The sequence below is a fragment of the Tachypleus tridentatus genome, chromosome 9 (assembly GCF_004210375.1).
Source record: "Tachypleus tridentatus isolate NWPU-2018 chromosome 9, ASM421037v1, whole genome shotgun sequence".
NCBI lineage: Eukaryota > Metazoa > Arthropoda > Merostomata > Xiphosura > Limulidae > Tachypleus > Tachypleus tridentatus.
In genome coordinates, this window is record NC_134833.1 from 124,998,825 (window position 1) to 125,017,193 (window position 18,369).

At 34.7% G+C, this 18,369-nt stretch overlaps 1 protein-coding gene across 2 annotated transcripts in view; it reads right to left on the reverse strand.

Annotated features, from left to right (window-relative positions):
- Positions 1–18,369, reverse strand: part of LOC143226281 (uncharacterized) — an 86,536-nt gene that overhangs the window by 52,168 nt on the left and 15,999 nt on the right. For both annotated transcript variants that reach the window (XM_076457038.1, XM_076457039.1), the window contains exons 3-7: positions 18,048–18,256; positions 16,595–17,038; positions 14,940–14,987; positions 12,940–13,075; positions 12,515–12,666 (exon numbers count right to left, since the gene is read on the reverse strand). In XM_076457038.1, the coding sequence (XP_076313153.1) occupies positions 12,515–12,666; positions 12,940–13,075; positions 14,940–14,987; positions 16,595–17,038; positions 18,048–18,256 (989 nt within the window). The remainder of the gene's footprint in view (positions 1–12,514; positions 12,667–12,939; positions 13,076–14,939; positions 14,988–16,594; positions 17,039–18,047; positions 18,257–18,369) is intronic.

The following is an 18,369-nucleotide window of genomic DNA, read 5'->3' on the forward strand; positions in this document are numbered from 1 at the left end:
AAATCAAAAGGTTAAATGCAGACCAACAACAGTGTCGTTTCAAGCAAAAGTCAGCTGAACTTACTGAAGAAAATTTATCATTTTTCTCCAAACAGAAAATAGCTGAAACATCACTAGAAAGAAAGAATATATTACAAAGTTCATCGTATTTTACAAAAATTAACTACAGGCTCAACTGGTTATGTAATTTTAGTTTAACAGTAACCAAAGGAAAAGATGTCCCTAAGGTTGCTTCTATAGTACCAGATCTGAGAGGAATTACACGGCTGCCAATGTACCTGATGTCACTAGTTTATGAACAGTCCACAATAATCACAGGGACTGAAATTTAATGAATTATTATTATATAAATTAGCTACGAATTTCTTGGCTTCAACTCTTGCTGCATGGAATAATATATCTTTCGCTAATGCTAATAAAGCATAGCAAAAGTGTAAAACTTGGTATAAATATAATTTAGAGCTTTTAATCTACTCTCTCTTCAAGTACTGGATTGGAGACTAAATTGTCAGTTAGAGTGTCTATAAGCTTCTTGAGAGTAGTGCAATCCATACGTGGGTAGACCAAGAAAACAAAATACAAATTTACTTTGAATCACTAAAAAAAAAAAAACATGAAGAAAGTTCAGCTTAAAAAAGGATATTTCAGCGTCATTAATAAGAAAAATTACTGAATGAGCACATAATAGCACGAAGAGTTCTTGAGCCTAACGCCAGAACTGAATTATGCATTTTAGACTTTCATATTTATTTTCTTGGACTTGTCGTGCCAGTTTTTTCGGTTCTAATTCATGAAGTTTCTTCTGTAGTAGCTTTGTAATATCAATATATTGATTTTAATGAATATCTGTAATTTCTACTGTATCAATATTTACTTTAACTAATCGAACAATCATTGTCTTGTTTTCTTTGTGGTTGATATCTAATGAAGAAAACAATAGAATGGCATTCTGCATTTAATTAAGCTCACAATGTTGTGAATGATTCTATCAACTAGCAGTTGTATCAGTTCATTTTAAGTTATTTTTGAAAAATAAAGGTTCCTAATTTTCTTCATATTCACCTTCTTAAAATGTTTTATATTTATTAGAACATAAAATACGTTAAAAGTTGAGGTTTCTCGAAGTGAAAAACGTTGCTTGGCTATGTATTTTTTTTTAGTATCTACAAATCTAATTAATAGCTTGCCATTGTTCAACTTTCGAATTGTTTGTTTACAATGTATTTTCGCCTAAAGCTGCACAGGGGGTATCTGAACTAGCTGTCCGTAATATTGAACTGATATACGAAAGGAAAGACAGCTAGTTAGTCAACAGCACTCGCTGCCAGCTCTTTGGCTACTCTAATCGAATAATGGAATTTGTTCGTCGCTTTTAAAACACACCCATGGTCCCAAAGAATGAATCACAACTTTGTAGGAATCGGAAACGAACCATGGACCCTAGTGTTCATAGTCCAAAAACGCTAACCACTAGGATACAGTTTTTCAAATCTTAGGCATACTTCTAGCTGCTTCCACTTCCTCTGCAAGTGTTCTCCATTAAAAAATTGACGGTTGTAATGGTTCGTAACAAACTAATTTTCATGTGAAAACTTTGAATTCTGTCCTTCGTGCCCCCCCCAGTGGCTCAGCGGTATGTCTGCGGACTTACAACACTAAAACTGGGTTTCGATACCCGTGATGGGCAGAGCACAGATAGCCAATTGAGTAGCTTTGTGCTTAATTCAAAACAACAACAACTGTCCTCCCCTGACTCAGTAGTAAGTCTGAGGACTTATAACTCTGAAAAATCGGGTTAAGATACTCGCGATGGGCACGGCACGTACGGCCTATTTCGTAGCATTGGACATAACAACAAATAAACAAAACAAACAACTTGTATATATTTTACTTGTAATGAACCTTTCAGTATAAATAGTAGCCACTAGTTATCTCTGGTATAATTTTAATTTGGCATAACTTAACGATTAAAGTGCCGTACTATACATACAAGATTTCGGATTCTGTTGCTGCATATTCGCTTTCTCATTTTTAAACCATTAATACCTTATGAAAGTGATGGTGAAATCCAAATATTTTATTACAGCGTTGTTGGTGATGTTGTTCAGTAACTGCCTTCTCTCTAATCCATCAGTTTAAAATTAAATATGGTTGCCGTTCAAACCATTCAGTTAAAGAAGGGAAGACACTTCTCGTATTTGCTTTACTTCTGTGCCATCAGTGTAACAAGCGCTTGCGCGTAAGTTTAGATTCTGGAATTTGCTACAAAAAAATCGCCGACTGCAACTGAGCAAGTGTTTAGCATTAGTGCACTGAAATGTTTTACAATGCTTATCTATTGCCTTGGCATTGCTGAACATGCGACTTTGACCGATTGTTACGTTTCTGTCAATGTTCTAATTCTGTCTTTAAATTAGTCTTCATGTCTCTTATTTCATTCTCGTTCCTTTCCTTTAATGTTTTTCACTCTGTTCAAGCTCTATTATTATTTATTCGTTTTGTTTTCACATTTTCATCTTATAGAGATTGAGTCAGTTATGTTAAAATGATTCTAGAGTCTCACCACGTTGTCATAGTCTATGCCATGACAACTAGTCACGCTTTATCTCGTGGTGCGCAAACTCTAAACTACGGCACTAAGGAGAGCGCGGAGAGTCGTAGGGATTGCATAATTACCTTATATAACTCATATCTCAAAGTACAAATTTCAAAATATAGAAGTTTTGAATATTAACGTACAAATATAACTATAATTAAGTAATATAGTAACAATAATTTCCAGTAGTAATTGACCCTGGAGGGCATAACAAGACCCATTTTAAAAAGGGAGGACGCCATAAAACAACATTTATATACTACTGCTCTCTCTGATGACCACGCATTTTGACCAACAGCACTGCAGCACAGTTTCTATTGCAAATGGTTCCACTGTAAGGCTATCATGTCTAAAGCATACCACACTTACCTGCATACTTCTTTCAAGCCATCTAGTTCTGAGGACGATGGTTTTCCAATGGTTGAATCAATAGTTCTCTTGCACAGAAATTCATGTGCGCTACATCTGACGATTTAACTAGTATGTCTTCCTATGGAGTTTCATTTTCCAGTTGCTTGAGATATGTAACGATTGAGCAAATATATCACTGAAGAAACTGTGAACACGTAGTTTATATCGCCTTTCCAGATATCTTTCTTGATCATGCTGAATGTGGCTTTTTCTACCATTTATTGTTTTTGATTCTCACCTGTTAAAATACATTGTATTTTGTTTATCTCTGCTGGTGTACGACTTGTTACAGGTCTCTTTCTAGATATTCTGATGACTCAAGTTGATCCATATTCCTTTGTTCTTCAGTTATTTTAAAAATAATGGATACTTGTAAGTTCAGATTCTCGTTATAATCTAACTGTAAAAACATTTTACTTCAGAAATGGCTGTTACATATCATTCCAAAAATCGGTCACTTTTTGATGGCATTAAATTTTCTACGAAACGTCAAAAAATGTGATGATGTTGTTCTCACATACGCCATTCTACCGTGACTTTACCTCGGCTGTGGTTGTCAGGTGAATTGCTGATTTCAATATTCAAAATTATTTCAATATAACGTACTCAATTATTTGCACTACTTCCACAACTAGCAAATACTTTATAGTTCTGATTACTTGTTCAGAACAAACAAGCTAAGATAAGACTTACTCATTCAGAATAAGCAATTCTATGATAATTCTGATATTAAAGCAGTTTTGATCACTTATTCATAGAAATGAAACAAGACTTACTTAGAAGTAAACTGAGAACCAATTCATAGCTCAGATTACTTATTAAGTGTAATAAAATTTGTTGTGGTTAGCTGGTTCTAAGCTCAAACCTTGAATTGTTAGATCAAAATAATTAAATCAGCCTTGGTTTCAGTACAATGCACAAAATAATTAAAGAATAATCGTAATTTATTGTCATAATTATTATACAGCAAAACCATCTGTATACAATAATGTTATCATCATCTTCAGTTCATTGTTATGCAAATAAATCCCGTAAACTGAAATGTAAATGATTGGTTACTGAAACTGTGTTATACATATATATATATATATATATATAGTAAAACATAAAGTTTAAGGTGCTACAAAGTTTTCATGAGCTGTAGTTAAACCTTATGTGTAAAACTTAGTACATTTCACTAATTTAGAGAATATTTGATCAACAGAAACAACCAAGCCACAGCAAGTTGTCTAAAACAACTATTAGCAACATATAAACTACTTTTAAACTGTTGGTATTATTGCCAAGGCACATGTATAAAGCAGACTATTACCCAGAAGAAGAAGATGGATAAATGAGATTATTACCTACAACAAAAATATAACCATTATCTGTAAATCTTGGCTCACTACAGTGGTTAGATGCCTGCTGCTAGACTGAATCAGATGTTCTTAGAAAGTTTGTTTTGTTTTTGAATTTCGCACAAAGCTATTCGAGGGCTAACTGTGCTCGCCGTCCCTAATTTAACAGTGTAAGACTAGAGGGAAGGCAGCTAGTCATCACCACTTACCGCCAACTCTTGGGCTACTCTTTTACCAACGAATAGTGAGATTGATCGTCACATTATAGCTCCCCACGGCTGGGAGGGCGAGCATGTTTGGCGCGACAGAGATACAAACTCGCGACCCTCAGATTACCAGTAGCACGCCTTAACACTCTTGGCCATGCCGTGTCTTCTTAGAAAGAAATTGATGCCATGTAAAGGTATAAACTATTAGAAACAAAATTTATAAATGCCTCATATTGCTGCCGCATAACAGGTATATGCTCTTTAAAAAGAATTTGGAATCAGATGCTACTTTATTTTCAAACAAGAACGTGATGCGTATACTGGTGGTGGAAACAATGTTTATATAATACATGGTCAAGAAATGGGCTTCTTTCTAGCTGTAAATAAATAGTACATGCTCTACCTGTGGATGGTGGTACTTCATGTTGTATAAGAATGTCGACAGCAACATTCTTCAATGGTAGAATATGTAAAGTTTCGTAGTTACGACCTACCCTGTGTAAATCCAGCGTTTCTCGTTTAATAAAAAACATAAGATTTAAACATCTGCACAAAAAAGGAAATAAATACTTGGAAGCGCACGTAATTTTACTGACCAGAACAGCCATCCTATTAAAGAAACAGTTGATTTCTTTTTAGCTCCCTAGTAAAAACCTTAATATGTATGTAGATCTTATTATAGTTCTATAATTTAATAGAATATTTAATATATTACTTGTGACCAAAAGAAAAACTGTCAACTGATATTAAAACCAAAGATCAGTCAGATAATAAGTGTAGCTGATTAAATATAACCATTCTTACGTTTTTTACTTATAAAGGTTATCTATTCTCCGCTAATGGTATTTTCGGCTATAAACCCATATACTAAGCTAATATTTCAAAATAATTTCTGTAATGAGAACATTATACTAAAGTATTTGAAATAATAAAAATACTTATATTCAGCATTCTAACTAATAGTGATAATAAATATAACGCTAAATAAATGCTAGAGTATATCTTACTTACGAAACATATAAACAGCAATCTTTGCTATTCTACATTAGTACACCCTTACAAATTTTTTTTTAATTGGTAATATAATACCATAATGTTGTATAGCGATAATCAAACCTACTAAATAAACTATCAAGAAGAGCAGACAGTTTCATGTTTTGGTTTTTCATCGAGAAAATAGAAAGCTTGTATTAAGTTTATGCTTTAAAATATTTGGAGTAAAATAAAGATTAAAACGTCACATCAACCTGATAATGATTAGAGCCAAAAGATACAAAACAGCCATTGTTTCGTTGCCACTTCCAAATATTTCATAAACACGAGTTTTTTTACACCACTGGCAACTTCATGTTCTCATAAACTTTAATTAGCAGTGGTCAAATAACTTGAATATTTGTATAAAAAAAACTTCCTCTGATATTGAGGTCCTTGCTCAAATATCATGAGTTTTCTACCTTTTTATTTTAATGTAAAAAATTTCAAACACTTTCATTTATTTAAAGGCTGGATACTGTTTGTATATATGATCATGAAATTTGCTGGCTGGGCTTCTTTCTAGCTGTAAATAAATAGTACCTGCCTTACCCGTAGATGGTAATACTTCATGTTGTATAAGAATGTCGACAGCAACATTCTTCAGTGGTAGAATATGTAATGTTTTGAGGTTACGACCTCCCCTGTGTAAATCCGTTTTCTGTGTAATAAGAAACACGAGATTTAAAAAGTCTACACAGGCTTTCAAGGAATTGGTTTATAGAAGCCTAAATCGGCGGAAGAATATCATTTAATTATTTAGTCTGGTGATATCCGACCATCCAGTGTCCAGTACAAGGACACACACTGTGTTTTTGTATTTGTCAATAAGTAAATACTGTTTTAATTTTGTAGTATACTATGCCTAGACTCTTTATTCCTTAGCATAAACTCAGTCAGTTTTAGTTGAATACAATATTTCTTCATGGTTCTTCCTGCTAATACGTAATATTCCTTGAGAAAATCATTTCAATACAATAATACAATGGTTACGTACGAATAATAAATTTTGATATTGTACCAAAAAGATTTTTATTGCAAAGTTGTTGGTTTGTTCTACTAGTGCAGTGGTTTCCAACCAGGAGCGCTCGCACCCCTTGGGGTGCGATATAACATTTCAGTTTGTTTTGTTTATATTAAGGGTACTGTCCTATATATTCAAAAATTACGATCGATTTTTATTTCTTATTTTTCTTGTTACAGACGTAGCTTTTTACCTTGTTACGATAAACTATCGTTTCTACCGTCACCAGTGCAGACCGAAATCTTAATGTACAATTATAAACAAACGTACATGAAACGTACGAAACGTAAACGTGACCTAAATACTCGGCACAACTAATTAGGTTACGTTCGTGAATGCCATCTTAAAGTGTCTATTATTTATTTATGTTATGAATTCACGTGATTGTGATTCGAGAAACTTCCAAAATATCCAGAATTAATCGATGACGTCATGTGACGTATATTCGAGAATGTTCTAGAAAGTTTCGCAGAGTATATAAACCCATACGTGATGCTATGGTAGTCAGTGCATTGTTGATTCTGTGCAAAACAACTTCATTATGTCAAAGAAAAGGAAATAGAGTGATGATTATGTGAAGTTTGGTTTCACTTGCATCGGAACAACTGAGGATCTGCAAAAACCTCAGTGGATGCTTTGTTACGCTGTCCTTTCAAACGAAAATTTGAAGCCATCTAAGCTGCAGGAACACTTCAATAACCGGCATGGTGGAACAGCTGTTGCAGGCCATGATGTTGAATCGTTTAAAGGTAGAAGAGCCCGCTTTGATTCTCGAGCAATCCTTCCAAAATTAGGTTTTATATCTGCTGACAAACTACTGCTGATGGCTTCATATCGCGTGGCGTATAAAGTAGCCAAATCAAAGAAGCCCCATTCAATTGTAGAAGAGGTGATAAAACCGTGTGCATTAGAAATGGCAACAATTGTTCTGGAAAAAGAAGCCTCAAACAAGCTTAAATTAGTGCCGTTAACAAATAATGTTATTCAAAACCGAATTGGTGATTTGAGTTCGGACATTTTGGACCAAGTTATCGCAGATATCAGAGCTAGTCCCTTGAAAATCTCTCTCCAATTGGACGAAACAAATGATGTTGCAAATTGCAGTCAACTCATCGCACTAGTGAGGTATGTCCATGGTGGTGTCATAATGGAAGATTTCCTATTCTGTGAATATCTGAAAACAACCACAAAAGGGAAAGACATCTTCCAGTGTGTGAAGGACGTCTTTGCGAAATATGATTTAGATATCCAAATTATTGGTTCTTTGTGTACCGACGGCGCCCCTGCTATGATAGGAAATAAATCAAGATTTTTTGCACTGATGAAACAAGAGATTTCGCACTTGCAAGGTACTTACTGTTTTCTTCATTGACATGCTTTGGCATCAAAAACATTGTCTCCAAAGTTGAAAACGGTCCTTGACTTCTGTGAAGACCATCAACTGGATTAGGGGTCGCGCTCTGAACCACCGCCTCTTCAAGTCGCTTTGTGAAAATTTCGGAAGTGAGCATTCAGTTTTGCTTTTCCACACAGAAGTCCGCTGGCTGTCACGTGGGAGAGCTTAAACACGTTCATTTGAACTGCGAGAAGAAGTCAAAACATTTCTGAAGGAACGTGACTATGATCTGCCCGTTGAAATAGAATCGCAAGAATTCAACCAAATGCTAGTCTATTTAAGTGATATTTTCACTCGTATGAATGACCTGAGTGTATATCTTCAAAGGAAAACATAAACATATTGAAATGCTGCGAAAAGTTAAATGCTTTCAAAGAAAAGTTACATCTTTGGTGTCGACGAGTTAAAAGGGAATCTTTCAAATTTTCCATCACTTGAAGAAATGGTAGATGAAGATGAGTCCTTGATTCCATGTGTGTGTGAAGAAATTGTGAATCATTTGGAAATACTATCAAAGTCATTTGATGGATATTTTGGAGGAGAACTGGAAACTTCTGAAGAATGGATTATGAATCCATACTCTTTCAATTTGGATAATATGTCGGATGATGGAGAACTGAAGGAAGATCTCATTGAACTTCGCACAAATCGAGTTCTTGAAATGCAGTTTGAAAGCAAAACTTTGGAACAATATTGGTGTTCGGCAATGGACATGTTTCCAAGACTTTGTGAAAAAGCACTAAATGTACTCATCCCATTCGTGACGACATACTTATGTGAGTTTGGATTTAGTGCCCTTTTGTCAATCAAGACAAAATCTAGAAATCGCTTGGGTGCGCAGGCAGACTTGTGGATTGGTATCAGCAACAAAGCGCCACGCTTTGAAAAATGCGTAAGAAATAGACAGAAACAAAAGAGTCATTAAATTTAAATTGGCTTATAAACAATTGAACATTTCAAATTGAAACTTTATTTTTTTGTAGGCCATGTAGGGTTTATGCAACTTTTAGTTTGTTATAATCTTTTTTTCTTTTCCAAATGTTTCGTTTTTGTTTACATATCATAAAAACTAGTTTATAATAATTTGTTTTGGCCACCTTCACCTTTATTCTTAAATAAATAATTACTGTGAGGGATGCGAGAACATATTAAAATTGTTTAGGGGTGCGGGGCATAAAAAGGTTGGGAACCACTGTGCTAGTGGATGTATTGCTCTTACTTAAACTCTTTAAGTTCTAAGGTTTGAAAGGAACACTTATCACTGAAAGAATTGCATGTCTTAATGCAGAAACACTCACTACAGAGAGACGAAAAGTTTGTTGCTAAAGCAAGATGACTGTATGAGAGATGTGTTGTCTCTAAGAGAAATCCACTCCTGGTTATAGGACTTTTACCATTAATACATAAGTTTTACATGCTGACCTCATTGCAACTACAGAATCAGAAAGATTAGTCAATGTCTGGTATAGGTATTGGCTTTGGTAGACTAATTTTAGTGCAAGAGAAGCCAGTCAGAGCTTTTTTCTAGCAGGTGAGAGAGTAGACACTAACAGATAAAAGCTATGGACCATGAGGCAGTTGTGAGCTCCTCTAAACCACGAGGTATGATTCTGGAAATTACAAGGAAACCCAGAGTTACTTCTGCATTAATTGCCGAGACCCGAAAACATATCATCACTATGTCACTATGGTCCAGGTATCAACTAATTTTGGAGTGTCATAGTGTATGAGTATGCTTACAAACCCGTTCTCATTATTTAGCAGCATCTCAGCCAAGAATTACCCGAGATCCTACAAGAGGAGGCTTTAGCTAACATCATGTGTTACTTTAGATAAGCCCAGCAAAAGTGTAGTGAAGGGTAATTTGGATAATTTAGCGTTTCAGGCAGATAACTGCTTGTAGTTACTAGAATGCCTGATGCTGAGCTTAGATTTTTCAGACCTAAACAATATCTAATGTTTGTATATGACACAAGACTTGATAGTAATCTCAGATGAGTTTATCGACGATATGATCCAGTGGAGAATTGATAAGAGTGAGTTTAAAGCTCGAAAGAGGAACCACACTTATACAATGATTTATACCATCTGTATGGTAGAGTTTACCATGTAATGGCTTTGGACGTTTGTAAAATCATACTGATAAATACATTCGTCCAGAAATGGTCAAGTGAGATGAAGAGGCACCACATTGAGGTGAAAGACATCGTCACCCAAAGTGAGGCAATTTCTGATGCAACTAGGTACAAAGTAGTAATTTTGAGATTGTCACTATAGAGGAAAAAACCTGCAGTTATAACTGCTGTGGCTACATCTTGAGTAGACCATTCTATTCAAATACCTCTGCTGCACAAGCTCAAGCTACGCCAAGAGTTGACCAACCACCAACAAACCGCAGTGCTGTAATGCAACCTCATTACTTTCAAGTGAATGGACACAACTCCCTTGATCTTCTTATGGTTTGCATGTCACAGCCCAAGCCATTGATGCCTCTATTTGGATTTTGTCTAGGATTGGTGGAACAAAGCAACTGCTTTGCTTGTGACATGTTGAGAAACTTATAAGTAAACTGCTCGTACTTTGCTGAAAGTAAAAATGACTATTTGTTTCAACTCATGCCTCAAAAGGTCCAGGATAACCAAAAATGAGAAATAAAAGCAGCATCTATAACACCAGAGAAACAATAAAGCCTAAATCAGGTCTGGCAACTAATCTATGAAAAAATGGTTGTTCTGACTGTTCCTGTGTCAGCTACGAACTTAAAATTTTGTAATATATTAAGATCTCCAAGTAAGACCTTCACTTCAGCCACTAGATACTGACTGTAGGCTAAAGAGGTAGATCTGTGACTGTATCAAGGAAATTTTTCTCACAGAACAAAGGTAGTCATATCTGACCTTGGATCTGGCTTCGGCAACTTGGAAAAATTAGTACATCAGTACTGTGTAACAGTTGTGGAAGCCACACGTGAAACGAAGTGGTTCCTGTTTCCAGTTAATATTTGGCTCAGATTGTTATCTGATCAAAAAGGGGTAAAATCCTGGTCTCTCTCTTTTCTTTTCAGTTGTGGGCAATTGGCTTTTTACTTTTCACTGAAATGATTACAGGCATGTTAAGCAAAATGTAAGTAAATGGTAATGCTCAAGTTGCGTTTATTCCATCACAGCCAAAAGCAAACATATGGATGCCAACATATCTGAAACTGTTGGCTGAGGATTGACCAAACATTCTAGATCCAATATAACAAAATAAAATCAATAATATTTTCATTCATTATGCTGATATATTTGTAAAACCAGATGGCCAGTTGTGCAAAATAACAGTGAATCACCGCAATATATATATTTAGAGAGAGATGCCAAATAAATCAGACAACTTGGCAGTTTTTCTGGGGCCCTACAGATGTAACTTTTCGAGAGTGTTTAGTCATCTCCATTAGTGATTGCAACAAAAAGGAAAAGTACATTGAAATTATACATTGATTGTAAATGGGTAAACACAATAAATTACATTGATACCCTTCCCTTACCATTGATAAATAAATGTTTGGATGTTTGTTAGGTTCACGTTAGTTCAACTCTTTAGATGTGGCATAATTGTCAAGTTGAGTTGAATGACCAGAACAAAACTAAAAATGTTCTTAACTTAAGAGATGACTTGTATGAGTTCCTGGATATACCATTCGGTCTGTGTAGTGTGACCTTTACTTCTGAGTTGTTATTAAAATTTACACTGTAATAAGTTAGCTGTTTAATCTATTCAACCGATGTTATAGTGTTTGGTCACACTTTCAAGTCTGTATCTGAAAACGTGATAGGAGTTTATTTTTTACTTTCACCAAATACTTATTGTTTAGTAAAACAATTCAATCAGTTCAAATAATCATTTAAACCTTCACACTAACTTATTTTCACGTAGAATCAGATTTTTTGTAAAGGCAGGAATCTTTCATATATTTATTCTATCTTAATTTCCAATTTTGTCCTGATCTAATCGTTTAATTAGAAAGGAATATTCAGTCATTCATATCAAGCTATCTTTTACTTTCATTTAGAATGAATATTTTGGTTAAATAAGAATGACTTAAACCATTTAAATCACCACAATTTTCTGTTTCTCTTAAATCTATGTGATTAATAAAATAGGAAAGCTTCAATCATTCACATCATCTTAGCTTTTACTTCATCTAGAACTAGTTGTCTGACTAGGTGGAAATCCTTCATTTATCTATATCATGATATATTTCGCTTTCCAAAAAAAAATAATTCATTAAATTCAAGTCTTTCTCTTTCCCACTCCAGTTTAGTTTTTACTTTCACCCAGAACTAATTGTTAAATAAATGGGAATACCACAATCAATCAGACCAGCTTTTCCCCCACTTCAAACCAGATAAATTTTTAGCAAGATAGCCGCCTTTCAGTTATTCAAACCAGCATTCCCTTTACTTTCCTCAATAATTAATTACTCAAAAACATCGGGATATTTGGGTAATTCGATCTACTTACCTTTTACTTTTAACCAGAACTGACACGTTCGTATCGTAGCGCCAGATTTCTTAATTTGAAGGTTCATAAAATAGTCACCCTCAGTGACTAGTGATCCAGGTTTCGGTCCAAACCTCAAGGATACCTGTATAGGTCCGGGTGTTTGGAGCAGCCTGATGAGAAAGTGAAATGTTCAGATATTTAATGTCATTAGAACATTAAATCTTAACTATGACATCGTGTTTATAACAGCAAATGAATCGAACAGGTGCGTGACAAGTGACTCTCTCGCCTATTATAATAACGTTATAAGGATTTCATCATTTCACATTTAAAAATATTCACTACAGTTTATTTGTAATATTATAAGATTTAAATTATTCATATATTAAACTTATAACAACATCTAACTTATCCAAATATTACAGCTAAAAATCAGAACCTACCCAGGACAGGTTCGAACAGGAGGTAAGGACACCACAGCGCATCCCTTACCGCGCTCTACAACAACAGTTTGGTCAGGGGGACAGCTGATACAGGAACTGGAAAGGGGACTTGTCTGTAAGCTGCTACTCCCAGTCACTACATAAGGTCATAATATTGCTTTAATGTCACATAGTTCTATTTTGTGTAGTTTTGTATAGAATTAATAAAATAAAGCTATTCCTCTTAAATGGGCTGCATACTGGGCTACATTATGTTTCCTGCACGCTAATCCATCCTGTCAGATACAACACTACACAGTGTAGAACTGACAGTCACGTTAGACACATTGTTTGTTTGTTTTTTGAAATTCGCACAAAGCTACTCGAGGGCTATCTGTGCTGGCCGTCTCTAATTTAGTAGTGTAAGACTAGAGGGAAGGCAGCTAGTCATCACCACCCACCGCCAACTCTTGGACTACTCTTTTACCAACAAATAGTGGGATTGACCGTCACATTACAATGCCCCCACGGCTGAAAGAGCGAGCATGTTTGGCGCGACGGGATGCAAACCCGCGACCCTTAGATTACGAGTCGCACACCTTAACACGCTTGGCCATGCCGGGCCCATTAAACACATATACACACTAAACCACAGATAGGTGTTAGACACTATGTTAAATACTGTACAGTTTAGTTTAATACTACGCCACAGATGGAAAGGCCTAACAAGTATGTTAGGTTCTAATAATTATGAGATTTTTGAGTCCTTTGCAATTCCCCATAGAGTAACCTAAGTTAACTCATGTGTGAGAATAATGTCATGACATTGCACGTAATTTATCATTCGATATTATACAGCAAATCAACTATTTAATGATTATGTCTATAATAATAAAATATCCTGTCTTTGTGTGTGTGTGTATGTGATCGCCATAGTCTAGAAACCTGAAATTTTGCACGCATACTGAGGGGATTCTGAGAGTTTGAACCTGGCTATTAATTTTTAGATTCATCTCAAAACATTTTCACCAATATTTTGTCCTGTAGGCCTTAAGTCCCATTACTCTACTTCCTAATGGCTTATAAAAGGTGTTTTTTTTTCTAATTCTCATTCACAGAATGAACAATGTGCGGAGATTTACTGCCAAATACTACATTTCAACACAAATGTAAGAATCAAAATCAGAGAATACTGGAAAATTATAATAAAAACAAATCTGAGAAGTTAACTTAAAAATATTTTGTTTTAAAAAAAAGGGTTGATTTAAATTAAATTCTGGAAGTGGCAATAGAGAAATTAATTAAAAAACTGGTTCGTTGGGGTAGAAATAGAAGTAACGAAGACAGTGAAAATGATTGAATGGTACACTGAGGCCTCTGTGAATCATGAAAGGACCTTAGAATCCCGCAGAGAAGGATAGATATTTTATACTAATATATTCATATGATACAGATTCCTTTCGTTTTTCACAAAGGTAAAACTGGAAAAAAAATATGTGGTGTAACGGACTAATTTAAGTTGCTGTATGGCAAACTAAAACAAGACTCAAAAACAATATAAATGGTATAAGCACATCACCATTATGAGAGTGTAGGTTACAGCAGAGAGTAGAGTCAAGCAAAGAGTGCTTTAGGTCTCTACATCTCAGATTCGTTTTGGAGATTTTAACTTCGGTCAAAAATAAAAGAAGTGTATAATGTGTACATATATGTATATAATCGTGTTTGATTCTACTCCAGACACCAAAAATTTTAACTTTTTTTTTCACCTAATCTTGAGTGAGTTTCGATACTCGTGGTAGGCGGAACACAGACAGCCCTTTGTGTAGCTTTTTGCTTAATAACAAACAACAACAATCATTATCATTCTATACGCCTTTCTAGCTATGCATTCCATATTAGTGAAAATTTGAGAAAGATAAATAAATATTAAAAACACTTATTATATAAGTTCAGATTTAGACCATTGAAATTACATTTTATTAAGCAACATTTTGAACTATGACTCTGTCAAAACTTACCCGGATGGTGTCTAACAGTCTCTGTGGCAGGAGTATTATGGTTGGATGCTGTAAACAAAAATAACAATTAGAGCTTCCTGTTAAACTGTTATTAGTTATAATTTCAGGTTTAAGCTGTTGCTGATACTAGGAGTTGGTTAAGCTTAACAAACTTATCATGTGTACTTTCGTCCATAGATATTGATAATTCTTTCTATTATAACTAATACTTGGATGCTACAGATCGGTTCTTATAAGCTGCTCCAATAATGTTAGTAGTATTTCATAAGACTACGTTACCAGTTAAGAAATCTAGAACTAGTTGAACAACAAACTGAAAACTTTATTTTAATAGTGTAAGAACTAACTGAAAATTCTACATCACTAGTTTAAATTTATTGAATTTCGTATAAAATTACAGGCCTGGTATGGCCAGGTGGTTAAGGTACTCGACTCGTAATCTAAAGGTTGCGGGTTCGAATCCCCTTCACACCAAACATGCCAGCCCTTTCAGCCGTAAGGCGGTATAATGTGACGGTCAATCCCACTATTCGTTGATAAAGGAGCATCCCAAGAGTTGGCGGTGGATGTTGATAACTAGCTGCCTTCCTTCTAGACTTACACTGCTAAATTAGGGACGGTTAGCGCAGATAGCCCTCATGAAGCTTTGCGCGAAATTAAAAACCAAACAAACAAAGTTACACGAGGGCTATCTGCATTAGCCGTCCCTAATTTAGTAGTGAAAGCCTAGAGGAAAGGCAGCTAGTTATCACCACCCATCGCCAACTCTTAGACTACTCTTTTACCAACAAATATTAGGATTAACTGTACATTATAACGCTTCCACGGCTGAAAGGGCGAGCATGTTTGATATGACGGGAATTCGAACTTGCGACCCTGAGACTGCCAATCAAGCGTCCTAACCACTTAGCCATGCAAACTAAGAACTACATATTATTAGTTAAAATACTGACTGAGAACTTTATATTACGAGCATAAGAGCTGGGGACTCTACACTAGTTTAAAACCTATACACTCTGCATTACTAGTTTAAAACCTATACACTCTGCATTACTAGTTTATGAACTAACTGCTAACTATAATAGTTTAAGAATTGAATGAGAATTCGATATCTCGAGCTTAAGAACTCAAAACCATACAATACTAGTTTAAGAACTGACACCTCTACATTAGTAGTTTAAGAAGTGATACCACCACAAAACTAATTTAAGAACTGAAAATTCTATGCTACTAGATAAAGAACTGATTACTCTGCTTTAGTAGTTCCAAAACTTTAAACCTTAATTACAAGTTTAAGAACTGGCTGGAAACTCTACACCCCTAGTTTAATTAAGAACTAAGAACACTTCAGTACCAGTTTGAGAACTGACTGAGAATTCTGCATCACTTGTCCAAGAATTTGCTGAAAACTCTATACGATGAACTTAGAAATTAAGAACTCCACATTACTAGTTTTATAAATTACTGAAAACTCCACGTTACTAGTTTTATAACTTACTGAGATTTGTGTTTTACTAGCTTAAGATCCGAGAACTACACGTTACTAGTTTCAGAACTTACTGAGAGTTGTGTTTTACTAGCTTAAGGTTCGAGAACTCTGCGTTACTAGTTTCAGAACTGACTGAAAATTCTACATTACTAATTAGCACACTTACCGTATTGACTGTTACCGTTAATACCTGGAAGGAACGGACGTCTCAGACTCATGCGGAACACAGATCTTCCAGTGGGATATAGAGTCAAATTATTGCTGCTTCCAACATTTATTTTTTCATCAGTAGGTGCTTCTACACCAGAGGGCACTAAGTGTGTAGCATACCACCTTCTAGAAATAGGAATTCTGAATCTATAAGTGTTAGAATATCTGTAGGTATTAGGTCGTTCGGGGCGACTGTGGGGTGATGCCGTGGAGTGAAGGGTTTGTATATTTCTATTTCCTCGGTCCATAAACAACTTGTTAACATTCGTTCTTCCTGGACGGAAATAATGATTAACGCTGAAAGGAATACTAATTCTACCGTAACCATATCTCGGTAAGGGAATGGTTATATGGTGTTGGTTTCCATGGCGAACATACTTTGGTTGATACTTGGCTCTCTCTAAAACGTGAAAAGTTATGAAAACAAAAAGGGAGGAGGGAGAAAAAAACAGTTAGAAAGCAATAATTCTGCTTTTAGGCTTATCAAAGTTTTTGTTTCGCACAAGGATAATGAGTTCTAGTTTCTAGAAAAAACGTCTATCACATTCACTTTGTTATTTCTAGTAACTTTAGGGATGTATACCGATATGCATACTCTTTTTACTTTCAATAAATTATATATATATATTTTTCCTGTGTAAACGTGAATGTTTTTAAAACAGTTTGTTGATAATAAGGAAGTTTGTTTACATTTAATCATCTGAGATATGTGATATGTATTAGAATAAAATAAACAAATCTATATCTCAAACAAATATACAAGAAACTACTCATGACTGAGCTGACTACATAATATTATAACAGATTTAGTTACTAAACGGATTAGATAGCATTGTTTATTACGTGAACAGATTTGGTTACTAAACGGATTAGATAGCATTGTTTATTACGTGAGCAGATTTAGTTACTAAACGGATTAGATAGCATTACTTATCACGTGAACAAATTTAGTTACTAAACGGATTAGATAGCATTGTTTATCATGATGAAACGTCGTTACCTAAGTAACTAAAAACATTGTTTATTACGTGAAAAGTTTCGTTACTAGTGACTAGACAGCATTATTTATTATAATAATAAAGTTAGTTATTAATATGAATAAACAGCATCGTTTATCATGTGAACAAACTTCGTTATTAAAGTGACTGGATAATATTGTTTATCATGCGAATAAATTTCGTTACTAAAGTTACTAGATAATATTATTTATTGTATAAACAAATTTCGTTACTAAAGTGACTAGATAGTATAGTTCATCATGATAAAATTTTCCTTACTTAGGTGGCAGATAATACTGTTTATCACGTAAACAAATTTATTTATTAAGGTTATATGATATTAATATTATTGCTAATCGTGAACATATATTTAATTCATCTTGTTGATATTTTCTGTTCTGCTTTACTAACCACCAGGTGGATAACTGTGCGGATGATTCTCTCTCACATTAGAATTTCCTTGTTGATTTTGCTGATCAGCAGGTGATTCATGGTGGCTCACAAAGTTACCACGATTATGATGTTGTCTTCCATAATTCCCAGAAAATGGTTGATCTCTTTGTAATGGCACAAGATGTGTTTGGATCTGGTAAGTTTTCCTCAAATACGGGTCTCTATTTCTGAGAAGAAATTATATTAAGTTTAAAGCCACCATTTTTATTTTGTAAAACACTATCAATTTAGTTAAAACAAGACAACAATAGTTAATTTTTGGTGTTAGACTCATTACTTT